Source organism: Aythya ferina (genome assembly GCF_964211825.1).
Source record: "Aythya ferina genome assembly, chromosome: 27".
Lineage (NCBI taxonomy): Eukaryota > Metazoa > Chordata > Aves > Anseriformes > Anatidae > Aythya > Aythya ferina.
Genome location: NC_140310.1, coordinates 1,052,620 through 1,073,791, shown reverse-complemented (window position 1 = coordinate 1,073,791; position 21,172 = coordinate 1,052,620). Strand labels below are relative to the sequence as shown.

Sequence of the window (21,172 nt, the reverse complement as noted above, 5' to 3'; positions counted from 1 at the left end):
ACAAACTTCCAGCTCTTCCTTTCAGCGATTCCTTGTTGCATTGGCTGGATTCACTGTACCTTGGCACGCTGCAGAGCTCACAGCGAGCACGCTTTCCCTGTGCTTTGCCAAAACCCATTTCCAGCCCCCTCACGCCTCCCACAGCACACGCGAATGGCTCGGGACGACCTGTGCAGCACGTCAGCCACGGCTCACCGACCCCTCCACTCTTGTGCAGCGCATCCTCTTCGGGCATGGGTTTGTTGCGCATCCTCCCTTGCAGCAGCTCCTGTGTCTGCAGGGGGCTCGACAGCTCTGTGCCACTACAGCGTTGCCCTGGCCATGAAGGCCCCCATTAAGCTGGAATATCCTCAGTTTAAAAGATCAGTTTGACTTTGCAACTGCTGGATAAAATAGTAGAGCCAGGACAGAGTTCAATACCTTAGCAGGAAGAACTCATTAAAAATGAGTCTTTGTATCTAGCAAAAATATTTTGCATGGAGGGAGGAGAAGAAGGCACAGGAGAGACAAGGTATTGTAATCAGGTACAGTTTTAATAGAATGTACATAAAGTTTACAACTTGAATATTTCTTCATAATGATTACCGGAAACACAGACGATCACACCTGGAGTGCAACACTCGACTCCACCAATCTGCAAGTCAGAGGTATTTCCAAGACCGCTACGAATCACTTTAATAACAACGTGGTTCAAGCGGAATACTACTCTTGCAACGTAAGTCACAGAGATTGCTCGTCACAGTCAGCAGAGGCCACAAACACCTGCAGCTTCAGCTTCCTGCTCCACGTGGAGACAACGCTCATCCACTGACAATAGGAGTTGCTTGCACTGCTGGATGTGGTGTGCGGAGATGCTCAACCAGTTGCAACCCCTGACGCTTTCCTGCATCAAGCTCCCAGCACCGACCACACGGACACAGAAAGCCCCCTGCCCTCCCTGTGCTTGCAAGCAGCTCACTCTCCCTTGCTGCAGGAGAGAGTATGGTCAGGACTGGGGACCAGCACATTGCCAGATCACAACCATCCTTCCCACTTCTCAGGGGGGCTTTTCTAGCCATGTGTGACAACCTTCACCCTATGCACAATGGAAACTACAGGCTGGGGCTTATTTTTAGAAACTCAAACACAGCTGATCGGGTTTCAGGAATGCATTTCAGGACTGGAACAAGATTTCACTGTCACGATACCTGCTCTAAAAATGCTTTGGAGTCTTTTGGTGTACTGAAAGGCCTTAAATTAACACCGTGAGAAAAAAAAATAAAAATCAACTCCCCAACACAAGAGTCTTTGGTGGAAGCTGAGTTAAAGTAACCGATTACCACTTTGGAGTGATTGAGAGTTCAGCAATTAAACAGATCGCGCTCTGTCTTGCCTGATTAAGTCACTCTGAAGATGCGCTCCAGGCAGCGCGCATCATGATTGCTCATGCGGGTTTGCTGTCACGAGCTTAACATCACTGATGTGCTGCATGCATACCGTGCAGTACAGATTGAGTGTGCGCTGGCTTCAAGAGACTAAGATTGTAAACTGAACACCACACATGACTAGTGCCGAGATGAGAGATGGGGAGAAGGCCCAAAAATACTGCAGCAGGCGAACCCTGGGGTGGCTGGTCCCGGTATGTGCACTTGTGCAAATGTTGCATCAAAGAGGCACAGAGAGCAAAGCCTGTTGCCTTTTCTTTTCTCCCCCCTCCCCCCCCCCCTTTTTTTCATGCAGAAACTCTGCTTACTTGCTTTGAAGCGCTATGTTTCTAAGTGCATTCAAGTTAAGTTGGCAATGGATATGAACCACGTCGAAGATTGTCACAGGACTGAAGCGGTAACTGCATCCTTCTGGCCATGAGGTCTCCCAGGAGACCCAGGGCAGCTGGCAGAATTTACTACAGCTTTAAAAAAGGTGAAACCAGTGGTTCTGTTCAGAAAATTGACTTTAAAATGTTGCATTGAGGCCATACCAGTCTTACTGCATTAACATCACCAGCTAGGTGACAAAGAAAGCTACAAGCACTATTACTCCATGATCATTAGAAACTGCAGCTTCACAAAATAAGGAAGTGAAATTTCCACTTACAATACATCACGCTGAAGCTGCAGTACTGGCCATGCAGGATTAGGAGGAATACAGGCTGGAAACTAGAATGGTATCAGACTAACTGGTATTGAAATTCAATTTTCTGACTGCAACCAGAAGTCCTATTCCTTCACAGGTCACACACATAGATTCAAACAAGCTCTCCCCCCATCGCCCCAACATATTTTTAAACCATTTAAGCACTAGATGCATGCCGGCAGGATCATGAGTTTCTGGGGCATGGTTAGCTTGCTCTGTGTAAAGTGCTTGAGGAACAGAAGCTGCCAAAATGCTAACTGGAAATTCAGCCTGACCCAACCTGAGCCCATGCTGCCGGTGAGCCCTCGCACCCAGCTGCACCTCTGCACACTCCCCATCCTCCCATGGCCAGCAGTGCAGGACAGAGAGGTCTGAACGATACAGGGCTCACCTCCGCCTCACTGATGTGAGCACACAAGAGTTTTTTTTTTTCTTTTGTTAAGCGACACCTGGATGTGGTATCGTAAGAAGTTTCACAGAATTATCCAAAAGCAACTTTTCAAGTAAAAAAAAAAAAAAAAAAGAAAGAAAGGAAGGAGAACATGAATCCAGTTAACAGAGGTAATACCTTGAGCCCACATCTTATTTATATGTGGTACCTGCTTACTCCAGCAAAGCATATCCTGAGTGCACAGATCCATCCCTACACTGCCAAGCCCTGACCTTCCTTCTGTTGGCTTCCCGAGTGAATTTAACACCTTAAGGCCAAATTCAGCCTGCTGGCCACGTGCATGGCCACGGCACAGCCGTGTGCTGAAACAAATCTACACCCTCATGCTTAGCCTTCTTGGTATCCCCTGCATTTCACAGTTTGATATCACGGTCCTCCTTGGCATCTCTCACTGATCCAATCCAGCAACAACCTGCATGGTCAATCACTCTCGGGTATGTATTTGAACAGAAAACTCAATGACAACAAAATGCAATAAAGTACAACTTCGGCTTCACTAAAGGTCTTAAGGGAAACCCAGAAATTTCTTTGCAGCACTTTATCTCCCAGAGGCGGTGAGGAGCACAGGAAGAACACACCTGCAGCAGCACACTGGTGCTATGCAGCAGAACAAGGCAGGAGATCCAGCTGCACACAGCCTCCATGCCTCCAAGAGCTGTCCCTCCCCTCCCCAGGGCTTTCAACACCTCAGTCCCACTTTTTCTCTCTGTCTTCCAGGCAAACCCAATGCTGAATGCTCCCTGCAGTAACATTTGGTTTATTGCTTACAACTGTAGGTTTTGGAAGGGAACTGAGACTAGGGAGGGGATGCGGAATGCAGAGCAGTCGGTAACTCCTATCTGCACATGCTTTGTCATCTCCTGGTGCTCCAGACTTTTCCATCCACCCTCTCCTTACTGCAGGGCTGAAAATTCACCAGAGACCTGAACTGTGTTCCTGTTCATGTGCTCTGCTTTGTTTGAGCAGTCTTCACGTGCATCTGTAACAAGCTCGCTGAGTTACTTTAATGTTTATTATCTGGACATCAGCCAACACTATGGATGGAGGCAGTGTCTTCCCCCTCCCAAAAAAAAAACTAGACTGAATTTGGCTGCAGCAGCTTTCGCTGGTGTGACTCCAGCACATTACAAGGAGTTACATCATCCCTTCTCTTCCCTAGTGGGACAGTAGTCCTGAATCTTCTCTCTGAGTACAAGCACATCAGGAAGAGGGCATGACAGAAACCTGCTCCACTCGCAGCAGGTCCTGGCCACGGCAAACTACCTCAGCAGCCAGCTCCAACAACTCCCCCACAAAAGCTCAAAGGCACTTGTGAGAGAGCCCCAAAGGCCATCTGTCATTTATCCTTTGTGCAAGGCTCCAGCTTACAGGATAAGGATCAAATTCACTTGGGAAATGGTCACTGCAAGGCTTTTGAGAGGCTTGGCAGAAACTCCTGGAGTCAATGAGGAAGCCCTTGCAAACAAAACAACTGGAGATTGTTCTTGGGAGACATTCTGCAGCATCAGCACCTGTTAGGATGTAAGACCACTGCACTACAGAGGCATGAGTGACTGCGAGCCTAAAGAGCCCCCACACCTGCATGTTTTGAAACCAGACAACACTTACAAATATATAGCTGCTGCTGGCCAGAAATAGCAGGGCCAAGACAAGCAATGCAACAGGCACTTTGCAAAGACCAAGGCAGGAGGTTTCGCTCTTATCTCTGCCTTGTATTATTGTGAAAAGAGGGAAGCAAAGTCTACTTTATTTCTGCCTAGTGGCCAGCAGGTGACAAACAGCTGGAGTAAACCTTTTGGACTATCTTCCCACCAAACACCATATTGGGATTCACTACATCAATGGCAGAACAAACAGGGAGAAGATGTCTTTCTCTTTGGGAATACGGTAGGAAGCACAAGATTTCTGAAGTAGAGCAAATGTTACCAGAGAAGAGTGAGTAGATTTTGTTTGGGTTCATCTTGATTGATAAGAAAACAAAAAGCAGAACTGATGAATCTAGAGTCAAGTTCTCTGCTAGCATATATCAGTCTAACCGGATTGCACCCAATGCAGAATTACACCAAATGAGGTATGCAGATCAGGACATCTGTCAGGTTATTTCCATAATAAACTTTTCCATCAGGCTTATTTTTAATACTGTGTTAATGCATAGCTCTCTCCTTCACAACAACAAAAGCAAATTTCTGGGTCCTACACTTTGGCATAAACCAGACAAGATACATGCATGTCAAAGTTTTGCTTGATATTTTGATTTTCCTAGTAACAGCAATGGTAGCAGCCTGACAGATTGCTACGCTGAAGTTTCAATTCTCGAGCATTTGAAAGACAAGCAGTGGAAGGCACTGAGTCCTCCTCCCGACTGCTCTGGGCACTGACACACTGTGCTCTGCACATGGCAGTGCTGCCACAAGGGGTGCTGCACACACGCTGCCACTGTTCTGCTCACCTCTGCACTGCATAGACCTGGTGCTAGACATTGCCTGTTGTGCATAAAAACCTACAAACACGCACTGTACATGAGCGAATGACCCTGGAGCCTCAGCTGCCAAGCTTGCCAGTGCTACCAGCAGCAGAATGTGTCACCTTGCTGTCCTCCAGAAGCCCCCACTGCTGGGAACGGAGTCCCAATAACCCTTCAACATGCGAAATCACTTATTTGCCAGAGCATGAGCCAGTCCTGCTTGACTTGCTCTGTAATTAATAAGCCTTCTAATTCATCTTATAACGTCTTTTCCCAGCCAGAAAGTATGGAATATTACAGTTTTGGAAAAGCATCTAAAAATACCTGGGGGTGGCATGGAAGGCAGTGAGAGGAGGAAGGTAAGAAGCAATCGAAAAGGATATGGAGATCCTGAGAGCCAGGCATTCAGATTAGCTAACATAACTTAAAATGGTTCAACTATGTATCACTGCAAATAGAGTTCTGACCAAATAATAATAATATATATATATATTGCTATGTCATTCAATTCAACTAAGAGGTTCAAGGTCCCATGAGAGGTGTTCTACAGGAAGCACACCTCCCAGCTCACAGCAGATTAAGGCTTTTGCTTTCCTGCTTTGGAAGGAAAGGGTGCTGAAGCAAAAGGATCCCCATCAGGCAGTTCCGTAGTCCTGGAAGACAGGGGGGCAACAGATACAGATCCTGCTATTGCCTGTCTGTTGGTCTGAGAAACCACTTTGTAAGCAGCTATGGGTTTGACTTCAAGACCTTGCCCATCTTCTGGACTGTAGTGACGGGAGTATTTTGACAAGGATTGTGGACGGAAAGGCTTGTTAACCATGGAGCCCAGGATGGCTTCCTGTGGGAGCACTTGTCCTTGGTTCCTCTCACTGGGCATGCCGCTGTGGTCGGGTTGCACACCTTTAGAAGGGATGTTCTCCTGGGCCTCCACCGCTCTTACAGAAGGAGGAAGATTGGTCGGCTGAGTAAAGCCTGCAGAGGGATACTGAGGTCTTGCCGAGGCCGTGGACCCATGAAATGCTGTATCCAGGCCTTGGAACATAGGGCTGGCTCTGTGTTGGACATCGCCTGCTTGACTTAGGAAAACAGGAGGTGTGAATGGTTCCTTAGGCATGCTATGAGAAGTCAACTCTTCCATGCTTTTCTTTTTTGTGAAAGGGGCTCTCAGAAACACATCTGCTTCTTCTGGATGCCTGTGAGCCAAATTGCTCTTGGAAATGAAAGGAGCTTTGGTAAAGACATCCACCTCATCAGGCACTTTTCTCGAGCTTCGGAATGGAGCCGTGGCAAAAACATCTGGTTCATTAAAAACTTCCCCAGAGTGCGACTGGAAGGCAGGGAATGGCATCTCCCCTGCTCTGGCCTGGGAAGATTGAGAGTGGGCATCTTTGGAAGCCTCCCGTCTTTCCCTGTGTCCAGCTTGCAGGAACCCTGGGCCCAGCTTGCAGGTTTCCTCCTCCTCTTCTGAATCCATCAGTAAAGGCCTGGATCCACTACAATCCAAAATATCTCCTTCATGGTCTGTCCCCTCTCCTTCACTGCTGTAGAAGGAGCTGTTGCTTGAAGGACCATCTCTTGCTAAGTAGTCTGCCTCTGAGTTGTGCTGGGTTTTCACCTCTAGCATCTCAGACTGACCTTTGTACAAAGCAAGTCCATCACTGCCAGAAGGTCCTTTACAGAGATCAAGAGCTACAACTGGAAATAGGGCTGGATCCCTCTGCAGACCTAAAAATGCAAAAGAAGAGTGTTACTCAACAAGCTATATCTCTTTAGTCATAAGAATGAGTGTAAGTTCTTATTACACAAGAAATGTCATGAAGTTCAGATTTAAACCACCACCACACATGGAAAATGAGAAGGAGGGTAAATAAAAGAAAGTAAAAATGCCAGGGAGGGTATTTACCGCACACAAGCTGACACAACTCAGCACTGTCTCACGACTCAGGGACACCACAAGTACAAGTCTTCAGGAGATGGATGATGTTTGACAGACAAATGGGCACACTCAGCACCACTCACAGAGGTTTCTGTGCCACCCACAACCATGACCATCAGAGAGGTTTGCACTTTGTAGCCCTGCTGCCTGGGTGAAGCTTCAGTAAACTGTTCTCGTCATTTTATTCAGCACTGCTGCTTATCACCTTAGGAGTGCCCTATAAACAGATGTATGGCTTGGCATAGCCTCTCTTTCTGTGAGCCATCCCACAGATACATGGAATCACACTCAGGCATGTAAAATATGCAGGGATGCCTTGCAATCTGCTAAATGTCAGCCTGTAGCTTTTAATGAATTCTGGTAACTATAGCAGCATTATTTTAAACTACTGCAAGACAAGTGATTTTAAACAATCCATACCATGATTTCAAATGAAATGTCTAACATAACTATAGCAATCTGGCTTGGTTCTGCATTGGTTTAACAGGGCAATGCAGGGAGAGGCTTGCAGAACTGCTCTTCTCCAGTTACAGGAGCCCAAGATTGGGTTGGTTTTGCCTTATGACTCACAACAGACAGAACAGAAGATATCTTACCTTCAGAGAACTATTGGCAGGTTAGGAGTATGTCATTGGACTCATGTTAGCAAAAGGACAGGAAAAAGGCATATGAGAACTAAGCAGTAGGAATCGCAGGAAGAACAGGTGGGGCGGGGTGGGGGGGAAGGTGGTTTGGTGTCCACTGACCGATGGAAAAGCAAGGTACTACCCAACCACCCCCGTGGTGACAAAATAGCTTTACCATGTCCAAACTCTGCCCAGATTAATGGTTTGAACTTACACAGCCATCATAGGCTGCAAGGCGCTTCTTGACAGTCTGTAGATGTATGCAAGTTAACCCGTTCTCAGCCATTTCTTAATTAAAGACACAGTACTCATTCATTAGGCATCAAAATTGTTATTTATTGGGAAACTATTCACTGCGATACATTACACTGCTAAATAAAGACAGTGTAGATATGTGAACATTTTATGTTGCTCTACAAAAATACTATCTATCTTTCCTGAAACCCATGTTGTCAGCAATGATTTCACCTTAGATACTAATCTGTTAGATTACAGGAATGATATGTGCGTGGTTGTGTTTTCTTCCAGGAGGCTGGTTATGTATTTTACCAGGTATTATTGTGAGATTTCAAGAATACAGGTGGAAGCAAACCAAGACCAGTTGCCACACTGTGCAAACACCTCTGAATTACCCAGTCCTCATTGAGACAGAGCATAGAGGAAAACAGGAAAAGCAAAAACGTATTTACCATAGCGAGTATTATGCCAATGAAAACCAACCCAGTTTTCACAAGAAGAGCACAAACAAGAATTTTCTTTTTAAAGACTTACACGCCTGAGTTGTGTCTATGTTCATGCAAGTGATGACATTTGGGACAGAGTTAAGAGAAAGGCTGACAGGATATAAGCCCTAGTTGGTGGAGAGAGGTTTTTTTTTTTTTTTTTTTTTTTTTTTGAAGCAATTTTCTCCTTTGCTAATGCCAGTACAGGAGTTACAAATTACTCAAGGGAAAAAATGAAGTGATGTTTAAGTAGTAACTCGTTCTGGCCTTCAATTAGGAGCTGGTTTCACTTGAAGTTGCTAGACAACACAGCAAAGAGACTAGGGTACATGCTAATTTAAAACCAATGAAAATTGGTACAGCAATGTTAAAATCTAGTAGGTTACCAGAGAACCTTGGCAACTTACTGATGGAGAGGAGCACCATCTACACCCTGACATTGTATTTTTCTGACACCAAAGAAGGCAGACTGGTTTCCAGACACCACCTCGGGGTAACTCATCTCAGGCAGCTTCCCCCCATATCCCCGTTCTTGCTTTCCTTCATTTTGCTTCACCAAGAAAAGCAAAAGGCAAAGTTATAGTCTCAGGAGGAGCTATGGCAGCATCACTAGAGAGAAGATAACATCATGGAGCATTTCACTGCAGCTGGGTGTGTGACTGACCAGACCATGGCTTAGACCTCTTGCAGTCAATAATCTTGTATGTTAAAAGGCCTGAGCTATGCTCAGGCACGAAAATGTCCAATCAGACAAAACAAAACAAAACATAAACCCCTTTGTTAGTGCTAACCCGACATTTAAACAAGAAAAAGTTGGGGGATTCCCATAAGCAGCCATAGCTACAACCTGCACAGCTGAACTCCTGGAGGTTCGCAGCCTTTAGGATGACAGAATTTATGTTGGCCAGCACCAATGGATGGGTGTGCAGGTCTGCAATCACAGATGATCGAGAATGAAGCACTTGAGGGGCTGCTCCACATTAAAAGGTTGGGCAGTTTTGTTTGGTGTTACAGCAAAGGAGAGAAATGGCTGCCCCATGAGGTGTTAACAGTGCGACTGTAAAGGGCAAATTCGTAAATTTCATAAAGTGCTTTTCTGTTTGAAGCTCTGGCCCTTCTCTGAGCCAGCTGGGCTCCTGTTCGCACCAGAGGCATGCTATGCAAGAGGCCTGGAAAGATACAGGCAGACGGCTGCTGGAACCAACCCACACAGCACCCACAACCCCTTCATGCTAAAGGGATGCTGCTCCTGCAGAGGCAGCGATTGCTGACTGCCTCCTGCGTCAAGCCGGACAGCAGCCACATCTTTTGTCCCCTCCTTCCCAGGACTCCTGGGATCTGCAAGGTATTTCACTGGGAAGCAGCTCTTATTTCATCAATTAAGGCTTCAGTTTTATAGCACATACCTTACTCCATGAAGTCTTTACAGATGCTTATGCTTACCGATGACATTTGTTTCTACCCCTGAACATTTGTATGTAATTGCTTTTATTCCAGGGTCAGATACAAAGCAATTATCTGAATGAATGAATAAATAAATAAATACTCAATTATACTCAGGCTCCCTTTCTAAGGAAGTTTTTGTTACTATGGGAGAATTCAAATCATAAAAGTACCTCTGGCTCAGTACACCAGGAACACACCCTGCCTTCTGAGGTGGGGAACACAGAGCAACTCCGGCTTCCAGATTACCACTGCTTGCAAAACACCACAAAGAATGGGTTGTAATTTTACACGCAGTTAACAACTTGAAGACACTGTTTACCCTTGAGATACAGCACTGACACACATGGTTCCTGTCTTTCACAGAAAACAGTACACAGACATGGCAAGGTACTGAAGTAACTGATGGGAATTACTCTCCCTTTTAAAGGGCCTGCAAAGAGGCAGAACAGTCACCACAGGGCCACCCCACACAGGGCTTTCAAGTTAGCAGACATCAAAGCAGGACACTGAAGGTCGGCATCACCCTTCCCATGTCGCTGGCCAATTCAGGCAGCAAAATGGTTTTTCCCCAAGTCACTGCACATCACAGTGGGACCATCTTCAGGGTGCTTCATTTCCAGAAGATGAGGAATTTAATGATCTAGTTTTGGCACACTTGCACAGTTGTTTGCACTGTGCAAAATGAGATAGAGTAGGTGTTGAAGGCACAAACTGCACACACTATTCCATCAGGTCATGAACTAGACCAACCGACTGGAGACTAACATCATCTTTTGGGTTTTCACCCTCATTTGTACAAGCCAAGCATTACATATTCAAGTCATCTTTAAGATGCAGGCGAGTTTCTAGAGGTTAAACTCCCCCCTGTGGAGGGCACAAGCCTTGCAGATCACTGATGTCCTTACACCCACCCAGCAAAGCAGCCCACCCAAGGAGCAACGAGGAGGTTTGGTGCCATGCATGGAGTCTGCATTCCTGTGCATAGGCACAGCTCTCTCCAGAGCAGAACTTCCCTTGGGTACAGAAGTCTACTACACTGCTAAAATCACCCCACTGCTCCCTCCCCACCTGCCCCGACCTCCCAAGTCCATATTACCTGTCGTAGTTAATGTGCAGTGCCCACACCTCAAAGAAGTCACAGGGGAAATTCTCACCCGACTACTGGTAGCTGAGTGGACTGATAAGCCTCATGCATTGGAGCACTCCCCCATGGTACATTCACTCTTCCCCCACATCTGTGCCAGGTCCTACCAGCTCTGACTGGTACCTATACAAGTTCTTGAACTGCAAACTGTATTGGCCAACAAAGAAGATAACTTATTTTATACAGACAGGTGCACATACATGTTCACACTTCAAACACTCGTGCAGCACGCAGCTTGATGACATTTTCTGTGGTCCGAGGCCTATATGCTCCACTTCTTGCATTTGCCCCTGAAACTTGCTCAACTGTCTTTGGCCTGAATTGCATTTGAGCTTTCATTTTAATAACATGATTTTAAAGGAAAAAAAAGAAAAAAGAAACCACTTTTCAAATAAGGTGGTTTTGGAAAGTCACATGAGGCAATACCCTGTGAGGTTTCAGACTGAAGAATACACTGGGGACAGGACCTCTTGAGATCTTCCAAACAGGAATATAGACATCATCATGCTCTTAAGAGAAGTCTTCCTCTGAAAACAATTTTTAGATGCAGATCTGCCACAAAAAGCCACCCATGCCACAGCTTTTCCACACATCTCTCAGCCTTTGCCAGCACACCCAAGTTTTCAGGTCGCACAGCTCCTGCAGCACTTGCCAATCCTTCAGTAACCTCGTACTTGACCAAGTTCCAAGGAACCCAGTGAACACTTGGACAGCCAGAATTCAGGAAGCCATAGCCACCTGGCTATGGGATGGCTGCACCTGACAGTGGATCATCAGACATGACATGAATTTGCTGATCTCTGAATTGTGGGTGACACACTTGTCCTAATCCAGTTAAATAACTGGGGAAGAGTTTGAAAGGCAGGAGCAGTTTGAGACCCAAGACCACTCAGAGTCAGCAAGAACTGACATCTAAGTTCTAGCTATTGCTTTTAACATCTCATCACCCCAAAAGCAGAATTTATTCTTGCACCCAAAGCACAGCCTTGAGTTGAAACGAAGTTGCTTTGTGTACTGTGGTTGCATCTGAAGTACCAGGATACATCAAAATAATCAATACCCAGAACAATACAAGCTCACGCCTACTAGGGCAAAAGGGCTCCTCTGTCATCCTGGCATATATAAACAGCACACACCAGGCAGGGAAGAAAATCATTCTGCTGCAAGTTTGCTGTCTGCATGTATATATTATGTTACTTAACAACATCTGACCCTCCAAAGGAGACAGGAAACACCTCTAATGGCTTCAAATGAGGTTGCAGCCATAGCTATATGAGAACCATTCTGACACAATTTCAGGAATGCTGGGTACCAAACTTCTTCCATGTGGATACTGGATGAAAGTTCAATTTGTTCCTTCACAGTAGCAGCTTTCACACAAACTCCTCAACTTTTGGGCAGCACACAAATACTAACCTCCTGCCTCTAGGACAATCACATTTTTTGGAGAGCTTCAAATTAATCACACATATCCACCCATTCATTTCACATTCCTTGCATTTTTTCATTCACTTAGCACGTAGGCGGAGTGTCTTCTCTGATGAAGTACATCTAGGTAACAGACATCTCTAAAAATGTATGCTTTCATTGTATTGTGTTTCCCACCCAGATCCATGAATGGCTACTTGAAAAAGCAATAAAATGAACATTCACATCTGCTTATTTAATAGCATTATTAACAACCCAGTGCATTTATAATTTTTCCAGAACCCTTGAACAAGTGCCATTTAAAATCTTAAACATTCTTTAAAAGTACTTTAATTCACAGAAATCTTTGTTTCTAATATACAGTAGATGGTTACTTTTTAAAATCCATTCTCTTTTCATATATTCTCAGTATCTGACTATACAATAACTTTCTATCTATAGCGTCTTCATGTTTCCAGTCCAGCTTGCCTGTGCTTTAGGAATATAAAACAAAAAAATAATAAAGTTCTATCCACAATTTTACTAAGGTCATTTCCATAGTTCTCATGTAAAGCTTCTCTCGGAAAGTGCAGTATACACATGTAATGATACAACACACTTAAGCAATACTTTTATTATTAAGTGTAGGTTTTAAAAGAAGAGTAATGTAGAGCAGACACAATTGATGGCAATTCTATTTACAGAATTTGTTAACCTAAGCATTGGGGTGAGGGAATAGTGGAGAGACTGGAGATAGGAAAAGAGTAGTCATGAACTTTGATTTCTTTCCGTCTTAGCGAGAGGTCAGTACATACATATTTCAGTCGTTCATACTTCCGCACATGGGAAACTGCACTTTTACTAATACAGCTACATACACATACACAAGGTTAGCAGTGTAAGCTATTAATTATTCCACTACAGAGGAAGAGTCCTTCTGTTCAGAAAGAGCTTTCAAATACAAGATAGAAATTCCGGACTTCATGATCATAAACCAATGAAAACAAGTTTAGCGTATCCAGCTAGCTGACAAACTAAGCATGTAAAGGGAAAAAGAAAATGTAAAACCCATCAAATTGTAGCAGCACTTATTTCAAACCACCTGAACCAAGTGCATGCTTGATCTACAAAGACTGAAGAGTGGAATAAAGTCCACAGTAATCTTTGTCTACCGAAAGGAAAAGGTTCCATACTTAACTGGTTTGCACTATATGCAGTTACAAGAGAAAACAGGGAACCCAGAACAGATACCAGATGCTTGACTAAAACCAGGATTGAAGTAGACAAACGACTGTAGGACAATTTGTTTCGTACACAATTTACAGTAGGTTGGGGGGGATTTTTTTTTTGCCAGTCAAACACAGAAATAGTCACAGAAAATACATCTGCTGTTGCCACAATGCCCTTTTCAGCCTAAAAAAGGTCAACAAAAAGCTAATCACAGCCATACTCACACATATTTGGTTCAAAATCTTGTTATATTTAACTTAGGGTGATTTTTGCAGCATTAACAATCTGGTGGCTTTTTTTTTTTTTTTGAGCTCCCCCCCACCCCCATCCCACGGAAGCACAGTTCATTCATAAGCAGGATTGTTAAACAGCGAACAATTAGCTGGGGGCAGTCCAGAAAACTCTTTTCATATGCACCATCACCAGAGGTACTAAGCATGACTACTTCAGGAGAATTCAGTGCTTTTTCCTCCTCTGAAGCATATACTGGCAATTTAGAAACATCAGCTCTCCTAACCTGTATTCTGCAGGAGAGGGACGTCCCTACCAATTTCACTCGTCCCCTTCCTCCTGCCCATTCATCAGAAAATTAGGAAAAAAAAAAGGAAAGCAAAAAACAAACTCAGAAACACAAACTCAAAAGATTGAAACAGTTGTTTACACACTACTATATGGAGAAAGGAGTCTGTTGTATGCAGGGATCGTATATCAGCTACGATTATCTAAATCATTTATAGTTAGGCTTTCCATGATGCTATGTGTACATCTCAGCAGGGTGGCTAATGACGGTGCTCTCTTTAGACATGGGCTAGCAGAAACAGGTGCAGAAGGAACCACAGCAGGTTTTCACCAGCTTTAGAGAGGACTACCTGGAGAACTGAGACAGAATCTTTTGTGGGGCATGGGAAGACAGGGAGAAATATGGGTGACTGTCTCTTGTTGGCAGATTTGTTTTTCTTTTAATTAAGGAAAAGAACAAAAACCAAAAGAACCACAACTGAAGGTAACTCCTCTGGAAATGAAAACGGAGGATTAGGTACGTTACAGAAACTGCGTCTGCTACTGTGTCACTGCTACAGGTCTATGAGCTGATCCACCAGCAGTAAAGACCTGGCTATGTTGGGAAGACTGGACTCAGAGCTTCCACTGTTGTTTCTAGAATGCCCACCTGAAAGTGTGAGAGATAGGAATTCAGTATTGAACAGGACACACACACACACGACAGTTTCAGATGTTCAAGAGCAAGCAAGAAAAAAAGTCAAAGCAAAACAGAAAACCCGCTCAAGCTCTTCTCATTACTTGCATCATGATAGCAACTTTTCCTTTGCTCACTCTTCCACCCTCTCCCTCCCCTCCAAACCCAGCTTGCTAGACTTGCATGGAAAAACATCGCAGCAGCTTCTGTGCCAACAGAAATCTCTACATCCAAGCTGCAGAATTCAGTCATTACTAAAGGACTATAAAACAATTTTAAGTACTCCCACAACCAATGGAACGGACTGTTCAATGTTTAACATGTTAAAAATTAGTTGCTGTTTTAAAAGCATCTTTGAGTTTCCATCCACTGTAGGGAGAGTTGAGCTTTCTCAAGAGAGAGATTCTGTTCTTTATTCAAAGTAGCCTATCTTGGCCCAACTTTGGTAGAAATCTCCTCTATATGCAGGAGCAGAGTTTAGTATCACAGAACTTTTTCTGATAAGCACCAGTCTTTGGAAGCTAGCATTAGATGCAGAGCAGCTGTACAGTATACTCATGCTGTAAATGAAAATGGTAGTTAGGGAAGTCAAAAAAGTTCTACCAAACTAAAAACCAAAACCAGATAAAGGGAGCTCTGTAATGCATTTTAAGCCTATGCTAGCATACCAAAAGTTGTAAACAAAGCCTTTTGATGGCTTGACTGCACAGAGACTTGACTGCACATTTGATTGGCCATACTGAAAAATCCTGTCTATAAGAGCTACAAAATTCAGCAGTATCATTTGTTTTAGGGAAACAGTACTGCTCCTTAGACTCAACCTTGCATAAGGCAAAAATTGTTTGCAAAGATGACATTAATGTGATGCAGGTGACAGGAATACTGTAAAAGGAGAAACTTTCCAGTCTGTGTCCTAAAGGTGAAGAACACTCAAAAGCTCTTCAAAGGAGGTGGGTACCACCTACCAGGCTTCTCACACAGTTCCCACAAGCACCTTTGAAAATCATTAGTCAGAAATAAAAATACTCGCTTTTGGCAAGAGTTATAAATGACTATTATCACCTCCCTTTCTCGTACCTCATGCCAAGTTCACTTAAAAGTCAAAGGACCTCCTTCCACTGGTTTAAACAGTAAATAAGAACCTCAGAGAATAAGAATTTGATACTGTACATTAAGCATAGAACTATTAGTGTACCCTGCCTGGCAGACTGGTAGAAATTACTTCATGGGACCTAAAGATGCTTGCACATCTATTCTATCTCTTTGGGCATGCAACCTTCTCATAAACAGAAAATCTAGAGACACTGCAGGGCCAATATAAATCAGAGAAAGCCTGAGCTCACTAAACACTACAATTATAATATCTTACAATTTACGATTTGCATTACTTCACATATACTGTAGTACCACTATCCCAGAACTAATATATGTTCATTGTTTTTCTCCTTCCCTTTTCCACACCCAAATCCTGGCTTACCTTGTGAATTTTTGGATATCAACACTGGAATTGGGTCAAACTCATCTTCTGTCACTTTTTCAGAGCCCTCAGGAGCATCAAAGCCTGCTATCAGGTTAGTATCTTCTGCAGTGTGAAGGAGAAACAGAGGTAAAGAAGCAAAGATAGCAGAGAAAGCTGGTTAGAATTGCCAAAATTGTTAGAACATCTTAATGTTTTCAGAGACAGGGTTTAGAAGAAGGAGTTTCATTTAAAAGATGAAGTAAAGTCAGTAAGCCTTTAGTAAAGAAGGTAAGATGTAAAAGAAGCAATCAAATACCAAAGTAGAGGGAAAAAACAAACAAACAAGAAAAAAAAAAAACAACAACAACCAAAACTCAAATCAAAAGGCAAGCCAAGTGACAAGAAACAAAATAAAGTTTGGTCAATCTGAAGGCTTAACAAGTGGCAGAGCTCAATGATGTGGTAAAAGCCTGGGGCATAAACTGATGAGGATTGAAGATACTCTAAGTCATCATTCAGTGGCCATCAGATATTAGCATAGTTTGATAGAGCAATCTGTCTCTCCAGTTACCAGCTCTCATGTACAGGGAGAAGAAAAGGGCTGAGAAAAATGCAGAAAAAATTCCAGACATCTACAGTGGATGAAACCCCAGAGCTATTTTTACCCACAGGGATAAAACAAAAAAACGCAACGTAAAGGCAGATTTCCAAGGTGTCCAACATATAACTAGACACACAGAGAGATCCTAAAAGGCAACTAGAGCAGTTCTGGCACATAATTCCATTGATTTTAAACCATGTCAACAGGAATTAGACACTTGGTGGGAGGCACTTTCAACTACTTTCACAGTAGCTCAGATATTTATTAGCCTTATCAAGCAATTACACACCTTCAGGGACTTTCATACTCTCACTGTGCATCACTACTACTTACTTTAGACACTTAAAATACCTTCCAAAATCTGGTTCTCAATTACTACATGAAATATGTCAGAAAGCATCGCAAGGACATGTAAAAGTTGATGTTTTCCAAGGAACAGTAACATTCCTGTTATGTTTGGATCAAAAATAAAAGCTCTTTACCTAAAGCTGACAGGTACACTAACAGGCTTTGGGTAAGATGATGCAAGAACCTACTTGTGAAAATACCTTGTCCTCTGGAAGATCAGATTCAGGAAAAAAAAAGAAAAAAAAAGAAGAAAGGAAGGAAGTTTTATAGAAGACTAGGCTGTAAAGCATCAAAACCAAATATATTTGGTCTTGACAGAAAGTCTCGTCCTGTCATCACTGTCTCTGGAGTTATTTGTGGCTCTTCATAACATTGCTGAGAGCCTCTGAAAGCATCCTATTTCCATCTGACTTCATTTATAATTACAATTGCTCGTACGCCCAGAATTTGCTATACAAGAAACTAGTCAAGGAACACTGCTCAGTTGTGGACCATCTTTCCTGAGGAAAAGCTGCGAGTGTCCCAGTTTGGGCAGAACTCCGTGGAAGAAGTATCTATGCACAAAAGCATTTGAGCTTGCCTTAATAACTACACATCACTATAACTGGAAAAAAACTTCTTTTCTCTCACACACATGCAGCTTAGAGCCATGTTCAGCAAACACGGGTTAAGAAATCCTGAAAGCTGAACAAAAACTCAGCAGCCACAAAACGCAACACAGCCTAGTAAAGCACATAGGAAAGGATGCTATGGCTTGGCTGAAGCATTAAACCATGTTCAAAACACAGCTGCTTTTTCTTGTCCTCCTGGTCCCACTGAGAACTTGCAGCACTGCAGTTCCATGGGCTGATTACACCTATGGATATCACTATCTGCCCCATCAGCTTTACAACACCAAAGCCAGGACTGGATAAACAAACCAAAAAAAAAGAATGGGACAGATGTATAGTTAATGGCCACATCCAGAGCTATAAAAGCAGGGTTTGAACAGAAGTCACCAATTAATTTTGGAAGAGTTTATTTATATTTTTGCCCCCTTCCCCGTCTCCCTGCTCCTACTCCTGCTAATGGAAGTCTCACAGTCCCTGTCAGATGTGAGCCTTTCTCATTCCAGAGGGAACAGCAGGGCAGCCAGGGAGAAGTCATGCAGAAGTCCGTTAATTTGTTTTCTCATTAAGTCACACCAAAAATGTTTTGGCTTTGCTATGTTCCAGACACAGAGTAATAATTGCTTGACATATATTTCAAGCCATTTACTCAAAATAAAGTGGCATGAAAGTGTATTATAGCAAACAGCAATTAGAACAACTGCTTGTTTAAACTCAAAAGCTCTATGAAAAATAGTCTCATTTTGAAGTGCCATCAAGTGTAAAAATTGATTGCAGACTGTTTTACAGCAACTCCTCTGAGGACAGATCATTTTGTGTTGCTATAGGGATACTTACCAAACGAACTAAGCAAAACCCACTGTCAAGGGGCACCAAATGGTTAGCATTCAAGCCTCTGATCCGGTCTTTGCAAGGCAATAAATAGCACAAAAGTCCTGGTCCTCCCTCCCACTCAGGTGGAGGTGTACTACCCAATATTCACTACAAGCTTGGCTTATACAAATAATCTGCTAACATTTGCCTTGTCCTCAAGGGAGGCACACACTGTTCACAACTGCTTTAGCCCATAGCAGGAATGTGCCAGAACAGAGCCAGAAGTATTCACCATGAAAATCACACTTCAGCTGATAGCTCTTCAAACTACTCCACTGCCACTACTACACCTTCAGCGCGTGAGAAGGCCCAAATTTTAGCTGGATGCTCTGCAGCTCGGGAAAAAAAAAAAGTCATCTGATACAGGATCCAGCTTCCCAGGGTCCTCTCTTCTTGATTTTTAGTGGAAGAGAGAACAGAACTCAGACCACTGCACTGTATTTTCACAGATCTGCAACTCTTAGAAATTATCACAATCTACTTCTTTGCAGCTCTGCTGTTTTGTGTTACTGTAAAACTACTCCACTTTTCAATTAGATATTGTACTTAGACTTTCATTCATTTTTGCTGGTTTGACTCAAGAACCTTCTCCTGATAACCACTGAAATCAGCCTCCAGATCTGAAAGAGCTCAGTCACATGCTACAGACATGAATGTCGACAGACAAAAAAAAACCCAAACATTCAGAAACATGTGACACCAGTATAGATCATTATCAGGCTCCCTTCCAGATTCAATAATACAGCATAAAAGCAAATCTTACATCTTATGTGCAAAAGGCAAAACAAGAGTATTCACACATCATCCTGAAGAAGGGCTGCATACAAAAAAACACCCATCCTTTACACTCACTATGTCATTTTGTCTCGTGGAAGATATCACCTGCCTTTATTTACAATTAGGCTGAATACATTAACCTGTATTTTTCCCTTAGTGCTTCAATTCCCATTACAAGTTTCACCAGCTTGGGGAAAAAACAAAGCAATGGCCTGGGGGAAAAAACAAACAAACCCACCACTAGGACATGGAGCATAGCATCTGCTTGTGTAAACTGGTATTAACTTCATTTCATGTCAGAAGACCGACTTCTAGGATTGATTAGACATTAGAGACAGGAGGGACTGTTTACCTTTGTGAGGTTGAGCTGTGAAAGCTACAGGAGCAAACTCATCCAAGAGGTCAGCAGCAGGGTTAGAAAGCAGAGAACAGTCAAGCAGAGAGTCTTCCCCAGTGAGAGAGTCTGAATCCAGGTTAACATCCCAAGGCCGCAAGGTAGCATTAAATAGGACACAAACACTGTTAAACTCATATTCGCACATTCCTGTTCCCGTCCATTTAGCGTGCAAAGAGAGCATTGATGCAAAGCCAGAAAAAAAACTGTCCTTTTTTATAGTGAAAAATATTTCTCACTTCTCTGCAGTGAGGGCAGAGGGATTTCCAACACCTTTATCAATATATAACACAGTTTCTGTGGTGCTAACTGCCCTCTGAAGTAGAGTATACAACAGTGAAATCCCATACAAGCAATACATTAAATTAGATGGGGGGGATGGAGGGAAAGGAGTTGCAGGGACTCCGGCAAAACTAAGCGCACTGGCTGTTTCACAGCAGACCTCTGAAAAGATATCAAGTACATCTGCAGCAGAAGATGCCAGATCAACACCTTCATAATTAGGAAGGAACATGAATGGCTCATTACCATTACAGAACAAACAGAAATCTGCAAGTGCTCCAGATTTCAAAATATTCATCAGAGCATTACTCTGGCACCTAAGGTTTGTAATAGTGGGCTGAAGGAATGCTGTACCGTTCAAACAACAAACAGCATTGACTTTTAAGGAACCGTGCAGCACCCACTTATCAAAACACACCAGCAAGCACAGTTTACATTGGTGGGGAAAGCAGTGAGAGAAGAGATGTTTATGTCCATGCAGATACTCTGATTTTTTATAGCAAGGTTACACAGCCCATCCCAGTGCAATGCACCCTTGCCCTGCCACAGACCCTCCCACCTCACCAACCTGTTCTGTTGGAAGCAACCGACTCAGTCTGTGACACAAGGCGTTGGGGCAATGGAGCCTCGAGGCCTGGTATGAGACTCTCAACAGCTACGTCAGGTTTTCCTTTCCAAATGTGCAAAACGCCAGCGCAGAGGAGAATCCAGAGGTTAGTTTGCAAGACACCACGAAAGTTAGAACTAAGAAGGCACTTGTCTGAATCCTTTAGCAACTCATTGATCTCATTGACACCTGTCAGCTACATTGGCAGTGAGATGCTGAAGTTAGACTGATAGCAATTTAACCATTAGAAAAGATTAAGAAACTAGTGTTCGCTGGCTTTGAGCTTTTCTGTTTTCTTTTGGTGTGTGTGTGTGTGCAAATTGAAATATTCAAAGGCTGAAATTGAAGGCTACTAATGCCTGCCCTGCAGCTAAGCACAGGACCTGGGGCTGGGCAAGTAACCGCAGGCTTTTGCGAGGACCTTTTCCAGAAAAAAAACAAACACACCACCAAACAACCAAACAAAAAACCCCACTGACCTTTGAGG

At 43.5% G+C, this 21,172-nt stretch overlaps 2 protein-coding genes across 8 annotated transcripts in view; both read right to left on the bottom strand.

Moving 5' to 3' along the window:
* NFU1 (NFU1 iron-sulfur cluster scaffold) overlaps window positions 1-21,172 on the bottom strand; it is a 53,578-nt gene that overhangs the window by 15,470 nt on the left and 16,936 nt on the right. The window lies entirely within an intron of this gene.
* AAK1 (AP2 associated kinase 1) overlaps window positions 513-21,172 on the bottom strand; it is an 89,408-nt gene continuing 68,748 nt past the window's right edge. For 2 of the 7 annotated variants that reach the window (XM_084499690.1, XM_084499691.1), the window contains one exon: window positions 513-6,755. In XM_084499690.1, coding sequence (XP_084355816.1) covers window positions 5,605-6,755 — 1,151 coding nt within the window. In that variant the 3' untranslated portion in view covers window positions 513-5,604. Of the gene's footprint in view, window positions 6,756-12,548; window positions 14,710-16,213; window positions 16,319-19,754; window positions 19,866-20,646; window positions 20,749-21,172 lie in introns of those variants that run through there. The other 5 variants (XM_084499688.1, XM_084499692.1, XM_084499689.1 and 2 more) reach the window with 5 other exon arrangements.